General features: G+C 43.9%; 1 protein-coding gene across 1 annotated transcript; it reads right to left on the reverse strand.

The window, feature by feature from the left end:
• Window positions 1–2,752: 2,752 nt before the first annotated feature.
• LOC104944940 (G-protein coupled receptor 64-like) lies at window positions 2,753–5,725 on the reverse strand. Its single transcript, XM_010770546.1, has 4 exons — window positions 5,395–5,725; window positions 4,767–4,872; window positions 4,107–4,435; window positions 2,753–2,924 (listed from the first exon to the last, which is right to left on the reverse strand). Exons 1-4 carry the CDS (start codon window positions 5,723–5,725, stop codon window positions 2,812–2,814), a joined length of 879 nt encoding a protein of 292 aa, XP_010768848.1. The 3' UTR covers window positions 2,753–2,811.
• Window positions 5,726–9,545: the final 3,820 nt, after the last annotated feature.

Here is a 9,545-nt window from a genome sequence, read left to right on the forward strand (position 1 = left end):
TCCTGAGTCACTGGAGCCATGGAAAGTTATTCGGAAGTGTAGACGGGGCCCATATGCAGTCAAAACTATGACTGGGTTGGACCTGTCAATGACCTCTCAAAGAGAACAGGAGTAGTGGAAAGACTTGTGGACAGCCAGAATGTCACTGTCAATAGAATCCTGTGTTTTCCAAACCTGAAGATCTGTGAAGCAGCAGCCCTAAAGCTGATTTCCCCTGAATGCATCAGGAAGAGCAGATGGACCGTCAGAGAGACGTCAACTTTTAAATGGAGTACGTACAAGTCTGCTAAGTTGATGGAGGCCATTACTGTATTGCTTACTTTAAGGAAAATAGATATTAAGTAATGCCAAAACAACAGAGAAGTAGCAGACAACGTACACTGAGCCTCAAGAGAAGTTGGATAAAGATGTTGCTTCATTTCATGTTGATTACACCGCTTTCATGAATGACATCCTTTCGAAGGGCTATGCAGAGAAAGTGCCAGTTGTGGATCTGGAATGCAGTGGTGGTAGGGTATGGTATATACCACACCATGGTGTATACCACCCAAAGAAGAAAAAGATCAGGGTCGTATTTGACTGTGCAGCTACATTCCAGGGAACATCGCTGAATGCGCAGCTCCTACAGGGACCAGATCTTACCAGCACACTGGTTGGACTCATGACAAGATTCAGAAAGGAACCTGTTGTACTCATGGCAGACATTGAAGCCATGTTTCATCAGGTTCGAGTACCAGCTGAGGATTCAGATCCGTTGTGGTTTCTCTAGTGGCCAAATGGAGATCATCATCAGAACTTAGAAGAGCACAGAATGGTTGCACATCTGTTTGGAGCTACATCGTCGCCAAGTTGTGCTAGTTTTGCCCTTAGAAAGTGTGCAGAGGACCATCGGGAGCAGTTCAGCCCCAAAGTAATCAACACTGTCCTGCACAATTTCTATGTTGATGATTGTCTAACATCCGTGGTCTCAGAGGAGGAGGCAGTGGCACTCTATCATGACCTTTGTGCTCAAGGGGGCTTTCATCTCACAAAGTGGATTAGCAACAGAAGTATCGTGCTTGCTGCTATACCTTCGATGGAGAGAGCGAAAGAAGTTAAGGATCTGGACTTGGATAATGACACACTCCCTGTGGAAAGAGCATTGGGCGTACAGTGGTGTGTTGAGTCAGATGTCTTGATGATCATGATCAAGGACAAACCCATAACCAGAAGAGGGATCCTTTCCATGGTCAGCTCAATATTTGACCCATTAGGAATATTGGCACCTGTGGTCCTATCAGCCAAGATGATTCTTCAAGACTTGTGCAGAAGATAACTTGGTTGGGATGATATTATACCAGCCTCAGCTGTACAAGAGTGGAAAAGTTGGCTGAAGGAGCTCTGCAATCTCGAAGAGTTTAAAGTTGACAGATGCCTAAAACCGGTGGATTTTGGGGAAGTGACCTCTGCTCAGGTACACCACTTCGCAGATGCAAGCAAAGACGGCTATGGAACAGTGACTTACCTGTTATTACATAACATCAAAGGACAAGTGCACTGTGTCTTCATTATGGGAAAAGCTAGAGTGGCCCCATTGAAACCAATAACCATCCCTCGAATGGAATTGACGGCTGCCGTGGTTGCAAGTCGTATGAACAAGATGTGTAGGAAGGAGCTGCAAATGCAACTTAAAGACTTCATCTTTTGGACTGATAGTACTTCCGTATTGAAGTACATCAGTAATGAGACCTTAAGGCAGGGGTCGGCAACCCCTGGCACGCGTGCCAATGCTGGCACGCGGCACCGTAACCAGTGGCACACTAGGAATAAGTGGAATAAGTGTGCAAAATATTTAAATTGTATTTTCGGATCCTGAACGAGACCGCCGCCAGAGCGCGTCTCCCCGTTACCTGCAGAAGGAAGCCATGCACGCAACGCAGCCCCGCTCTCTTTATCTCCAGGTGACTTTCTGCCGCTTTCCTCCGTGGTGCAGTGCTGATCGTTTCACCACGGAGGAAAGCACTTCACTAATTGCAGTACCCATAAGGAGCTGTACAAATGCCGCAGTTTTTGCGTGGCTGTGTATTTAGTTGAAAGCCCAGTGGCGATCTGCTCATCTCTCATCGAAATAATATGCTACAAAGGGGCGGACTGGCCATCTGTGTGTTGAACTTTCCTGTCGGCTCCCAGACCGTAGTCGAGGAGGGCAGAAGAAACAAGCTTCAGGTTCAATAACCCACTTTAGCTTAAATGACTGGAGAGAGGCGAGCTCTTCTTGGGAGGCCGTTGCATTTACTTAGCTGTTCTTCTGTTTCACAAAATACATCACAGACCTCTGTTTTTCTGCTTCCTCGTTTCACTTCCAGAAACATACACACGTTCCCTCACTGTCGCTCTACCATCCACACACACACATGCCTCTCTCTCTCTCTCTCTCTTAAAGGGACAGCGATCTCATCTCACTCTGCATGACCCTAATATCATAACATGTGTGCTCTGGAGAATCACAGAACGGACCATTGTCCTAATTATTATGCCGTTTAAACCAATTATTTAAATGTGTTTGTTAAATTCGGCATCATAAGTTGCGCTGACAGGTCCACACACTGTTTCCCCGCAGCGAGGCTCCCGCGCCCTCCTGCTGATAGTTGACGAGCGTCAAGCTCCTAAACTAGCCCCCCCCCCCAGTTGATAATTCTCGATCGTTGGCATGCTGATAACAATTTTTTTTTTAAATGGCACTTCATATCAAAAAGGTTGCCGACCCCTGGTCTACGCTATCTATGATGACATCAGGGCTTTTTCATCCGGACCAATGGCAGGAAAGGGGATCTAATCAAATTTGACTGCTGAAGACTTGGCAGGAGTGGACGTCAGTCTGTCCTCCATGTCTCTCTTCCTCTGCTTCTTGGCTGATAGGCAGATCCACAGGAAGATAAAGAAACCTTGACAAGAGGCAGAGAAATGGTAGAAGCATTCATGGAGTTACAAGAAGTTCATTCACTTCTGTTCAAAATGGTCAACACATTGCCTCAAGTGCCTCTGATTTCACAACCCCCTCTCTGTTATTACTAATGATCCCGTTCCTGCCTCATCTTTCTCTCTCTTTATCTCTCGCATCATACATCCCTTCAGATGCTGCATCCTTTCCTCCCTACATCCCATCAACCCCTTATCCATTTATCCCTCCCTACATCCCTTCATCTCTAATCCCTCCCTTCCTCCTACTCCTCTTCCTTCCCTCCCTACATCCCTTCATCTTTTCCTCCTCTGAGTACTTTTTGTCTTATTATAGGTAACATCGAAGGGCTTGTTTTTAGTTTGGGCAGAAACATGGGATCCTACATCCCGTCCACTCTCCATCCCTTCATCCCTTCATTTCACATCCTTCGCTCCCTCTCTTCAACATATTTCTCTCTCTACTACACCCCTCCTTACCTTACCATCCTTTCATACTCTCTCCCTCTGTTTCCTCTCTTCCATTCGTTGAATCTGGGGCATGCTTTTTGTCTCATACTGGGGACTCTCTGGTTGTTTGTATTAACACACACCTGAGATCCCTCCCTCCCTTCATGCCTTTGACCCTTTATCCCTCCCTGCCTCCATCCCTTCCTCGCTACATACCTTAATCCATCTATCTGTCTACACACCCCTGTCGACATCCCTTCCTCTCTCATCCATTCCTTTCTCCCACTCGTTGACCCTTACTTCTGTTCATCCATTCATCAATCTACCACCTCATGCCTTCTGACCAAGTACCCTTCGTCCTCTCTTCCTGTTTCCCGTTTTCTCTTTCTATTTCATCTGGTGCATCTTTTTTGTTTCATTCTGTCTGGGGGCTCATATTTAGTTCAGGCAGAAACACACCTGAGATCCTTCATCACTTCCTCCCTACTTCCTTTTATCCATTAACCGCTCACTGCAACCCTTCATGTCTCAACCCTCCCTCCATCTCTATGACCTTTCATCCCTTCCATTCATCACTTCACCACTTCACCCCTTCTTCCCTACATCCTTTCATCTTCTCTTGGTACTTTCCCTTACATTCATAAGTGCTTAACATCCAATACCTTCTATGAGTAAATCTTTCATTGACATATTGTTGTGGAACAGAAGTGGCAGCAGACCTTGAGTGGAGTTGAGGATGCAGAACAGGTAGAGGATGGGGAGGTTGACATATCCTGATCCCAGGAAGGCCAGGCCCCAGGTGGTCCCCATCAGGCAGGTGAGACCCATCACGGTGAGGCATCTCCTGCAGGTCTCTCTGACCCTCTGGGAATCCCTCACCGTCTTCCCCTTAGTCCCTTGTCCAAGCTTCGAACTGACCTGAGACACTTGTTTCATCTTGCAGATGTTCGAGGCCACTGTCAATAACATGCCAGAGTTGAAGATGAATATGAGAGTGAAATACACCAGGTTCAAGGAGTAGAAGTACGAGTCATCGGTGATCCAGCAGCTGTGGGAAAGACAGACTACATTCAGAATATAGTTTAACAGCAGATAATGCAGGAGACATAAAGTAAAGTGTACCATAACACACAGTGCACTAACTGAGGGTATGTCTGTATGTGTCTCTCCATCCAGATCATTTGAATTGTTGTGAAGCATTTGGTGTGAACATGGTTAACACCTTGTAACACAAATGCATCATGAACATACACATTATAAATATTACACATGTTATCATGCTCTGTGATTGTGATGGATCACAATTTCTTTTTATTAGCCTTTAATTTATATTGTTTAAAAAAGCTAGTTTTTACTAAAAGCAGATATGATGTACTTACATGGCGTTAGTTTTGTTAGTATCAGCCATAGTCATTTCTGTGAGTCCATAAAACTGTTTCAAATCTCTCATTCCCAAAGAGACTGCCACGATTATACCAGGGATCCCTGAAACACACACACAAACACACTCGCGGTAAATGGCGTTCGATGACAGAAAATAATAAGAGTTTTATTTTTTTACAATCCAACAATGTTCAGATGTCATAACATTACATTACATGTCACTTGTTAGACGCTTTTATCCAAAGCGATTTACATACTCAATACTGTGGGCAATCCCCACAGGAGCAATTTGGGGTGAAGTGTCTTGCCCAGGGAGGCAGGGACACAACGACATGCTGACTGCAGTGGGGTTTGAACCTGTTACCCTGATCCCAACACCAACGCACAACCCACTTTATTATTATCATAAATAAGGCAAGCAACACAGAGTCTATATTCTATTTGATTTTATCCTATGAAAGCTATCCTCTAGTAGCCGACTCTGGGTTCGGTGGGTTTCCTCAAGAAACGTTTATTTTATTAGTCTGGGGCTTCCTGTTCCTGTTCTGAGTATAATGTTAGTCACCTGACACTGATACCACATCAGCACGTAGTAAACACAGAAGTTTCTCCTGCAGCACTCACCCCATCCAGCGAGAGACAGTTTGATCATGTAGTGTTTGAAGTAGGTGTTGAAAACCTTTATTAGCAGGAGATAAAGGTGAAGTGCCTCAATGGCCATCCAGGTGAAACAGCAGAGCAGGGAGTAATGCATGAGAGCCGCCACAAACACACACACCCAGTCTAGCTCTATTTTGGCTCCCCACTCGGTCAGCAGGAAGGTTGTGTTGAGCAGAAAGAGGGCCCCGCTCAGAGAGACATGGATGGAGATGGAGTAATCCATTCTGTGGTTCCTTAGGAAGTGATAGGAGAAGAAGATGCAACAGTCATTTCTGTCAAACTGGTTATTAGACATTTGGCCATAAAGAAATGAAGTCCAAACTACTCCAAAAACAAATGTGCCACTTATAGATTAAGATGTCCGTCAGAGCTTTTACTATCTGCCTAGTGTGATCTAAGACATACTTTATTGCGTCCCAAAGCTGCATTCACATAACAAACTGAGCATCGTCTTGTCGCTGATGTTTCCGTTGTGTTTCTATGGCAATCCACACGAATTGGCGGAAGCGATATCCTTGATGTCGTACCCTGCTAGAAATGTTCACAGAGCGCTGCACTGATAGTAACAATTTCTACTTGATCATTACATTACATTACATGTTACTTGTTAGACACTTTTGTCCAAAGCGACTTATATACTCAATACTGTGGGCAATCCCAACAGGAGCAATTTGGGGTGAAGTGTCTTGCCCAGGGACACAACGACATGCTGACTGCAGTGGGGTTTGAACCTGTGACCCCCTGATCCCAACACCTACGGACAAGTCAGCATGTCGTTGTGTCCCTGGGCAAGACACTTCACCCCAAATTGCTCNCAAAGACCTGCACTGGCTTCCTGTCTCCCATCGCATTAACTACAACACTCTAGTCCTCACCTACAAAGCACTCCACCATCTGGCCCCCCCCTTATCTCACACACCTTCTCACTCCTTATCAACCCCCACGGTCCCTCAGATCCACAGCAGCCGGACTCCTATCCATTCCCACATCCACACTCTGCAGCTTTGGGGACAGAGCCTTCTCAGTGGCAGCTCCTAGGCTCTGGAATTCCCTCCCCCAAGATCTTTCAGTCCCACCTCAAAACACATCTTTTCAACTCTGTCTACCCATAAGCCCCCCCCCGCCTCTCAATCAACTTCCTCTTGACTGCCTTTTTTTTGTTTATTTTATTTTACTATATTTATTTGTTTGCCGGTTGGTGCCGAACCTCCTCTTCTGAAAAGGAATCCAGTTCTGTAGGGTCGGGTGAAGGAATATTTCTCAACCATTCCTCATCTGCAGAGAAATCTTGTGTGTCAAAGCGAGTGTAGAACGTTTTCAGTTCTGCCGCAAAGGATTCTGTGTCGTTTATTGCACTGGGTTTGCATCCAGTTAGAGTTTTTAATTTCTCGAATGCCTGCTTGTTGCTCATGCTGCCAAATTCCTGCTCTATTTTGTGAACTCTAATTTAGCTATGAACACCACTTTTTTTTTTTGGATTGGCAAATACAAACTCAACACTGTTCCAGTTCTTCAATGAGGCAATAGACAAAGTGAAATCATAAAGCACAAGAGTCCATGGATTTTAATTTTTGTGAGGACATGCAAAAAACAAATAAAGATTATGAATGAAAATCGGAACACCAAATGAGATGACTTCATTTCCACACAGCTGGCGACACAGTGTCAGTAATGTAACATATGCTGTTTCAATCAAACAGCTAATCAAAGCGTGTGCTGTTAATGTGATTGCACCTATTAAGAGAAGATAGCCGTTTATTAAGGCCTTTGGGGGACATAAAAGCGAGATGCAGCAGAAGGGGAGGAGACAGGATAAAAACGGATTTTCAAAAGTGCTACGTGTGGAGTTTAAAAGCCAATTAATCACTATCACAATACTTATGGTGGTATGATTAAAGAGACACTTAAAACCATTTAAGACACATTCACAGTGAAGCTCATCTAGATCCCTTGCATATTTTCATTTTGATTACTGGTCTGGGGGAAGCTCGCGAGTGTGTGTGTATGTACGTGTGTGTGTGTTTGTGTATTTTTGCATTTGTGTGTATTGTGTTTGTTTCCCGGGGAAAACACTCAAGATAAACACCGGCTGTTGTTATGCCTGCAGTGACGTTAAGTTACTCCGTTCTCTGCTACGTCGTTACAAGCTTCAAAGTTGTATTTATCATCTGAATTTGCCGAAAGAAGTTTAATATTCTGAAAGCCAAGACTTTGTTTATTTTATATCAGATGAAAACAAACTGTAACGGACCCTGCCGTGTTATCTATGGTTACTATGGTTACTATGGCCTTGCATTCATAATTTCAGTGTCGTGAGCCGTTGCGACTTCAGACTGATTTCGATAGAGCGGGTCACATATTTCTTATTATGGCCATTTTTTACCATTAGGGTTGGGTGATTAGGCGAATATATTGACCATGTTCTTTGTGCTGACTACATTGCTGATTGTAGTTTTTGTTCGATTTGTAGATGTTTTATTGGTCTGCCTCCCAAAAATGTGTGTGAGCAACTACTCAACCTTCAGAGTGCGAGACACTTCTTAGCCATCAGAGAGTCAGCAAGGAAATAGTTTGGTGAAAGGGAGAAACTCAGGAAGTGCTTTTTTGGAAAGAAATAAGTGAGAGTTTAGATTTTAGACCAAAAAAAGTGGAAAGTGGAACGGGGCAATATTGCTGCTTGGACACCCAAGCTGCGCAAAAAATTGACTATTGTTGGAAAGATTGAATTGCTGGTTGGAAAACATTTGCTCTAGTTTCCATGGACAGGCCAGCATTGTGCACATAATTAAATAATTGTAAAAATATACAAAATTGGGATCAAACTTCAGAAAAGCAATGACAGTTTTTACTAAACAACATAAGAGGAAGAAGCGAGAGATTATGGGATATTTTTCAATATGTTGACATGGACATGCCAAAAAGTGCACATACCCAAGAGTTTATCTTTAGTTGCTGCCAAAGATCCTTAAGCCTTTATTAATATAAACCTTTACAAACGTAACCTGGAAAATCATCCATCTCATTAATATAACCCTTCTTATTAAGGGGCTAGTTTTAAAGGTTGAGGTCAGGCATGTGTGTATCTGCACATTCCAGCCTATCCTCCTCCAAAAAACAACCAAATAGGTTGGTTGTTCAGCAGCTTATTACGACCTTTAGTCACGTTTTAAAGTTTAGCACCTCTAGTGGTCGTGTAAAGGCCCTGACACACTAGGCCGAAATTGGCCGTTTTCGTAAGTCGGACGACAAAGCGTGCCCTGTCGCCCAAAATCAATTTGGTGTGTCCTGCACCGTCGGCCGTGACATGCCTTATTTGGCCTTTCATGGCCAACGCACGGCCGATTCAACATGTCGAATCGGCCATGCGTCGGCCACGGGCAGTCGGACAAAGAAATCACTCTGATTGGCTGTTCAGCTAGCAAATCAGTGCATGAGAAGCAAAACGGTTGCTTGAGAATGTCTTCAACAAGCAACACTCCAATGGCTGATAGCTCCAGTTCCGCACAAAACATGTTTTCGATGGACGAATATTTCCGGTCTCGAAGTTTTCATAATAAAACCGGAAGTATTCCCCTCACTGTCAAATGATTTTACAGTGATATCTGCCGTATACATCCACTAAACAACATCAGTTTATCCTTGTTAATTACACAACATTGATTGGTTTAAATTGTGTACAATGCTTTTATGTTTTTAACCTTCGATTCGAAGAAACAAATAGTTTTTTGGGAGTTCAGGAAACCACGGCAGACTATCCAAAACTGGATTCGAACTGGTCCAGCCCCACCCCCCAGAACTACACATGCTGGCTAATTGTGTTTCGCAACATCTATTCTATGGCACGTCTCTACTGAGAATTGTAGTTTTAAAAGACGTTTTCGTATTTCCCATGATTAGAAGTTGCCAGTATTAAACTCTGTACACACCTGGGGCCGTATTCACAAAGGATCTTAGGGCTAAAAGTAGCTCCCAACTGGCGAATTTAGGAGAAACTCCTAAACATAATGGGCGCGTCAGTCTTAAATTTAGGACTCCTAATTTTATTCACTAAGAGCAATTCACAAAGTATTTTAGGCCTAAAAGTAGCACCTAAGTTTAGGAGAGCTTAAAAGTCC

The sequence above is a fragment of the Notothenia coriiceps genome, unplaced genomic scaffold, assembly GCF_000735185.1.
Source record: "Notothenia coriiceps isolate Sejong01 unplaced genomic scaffold, NC01 NC01_scaffold00008960, whole genome shotgun sequence".
NCBI classification, from domain to species: Eukaryota; Metazoa; Chordata; class Actinopteri; order Perciformes; family Nototheniidae; genus Notothenia; species Notothenia coriiceps.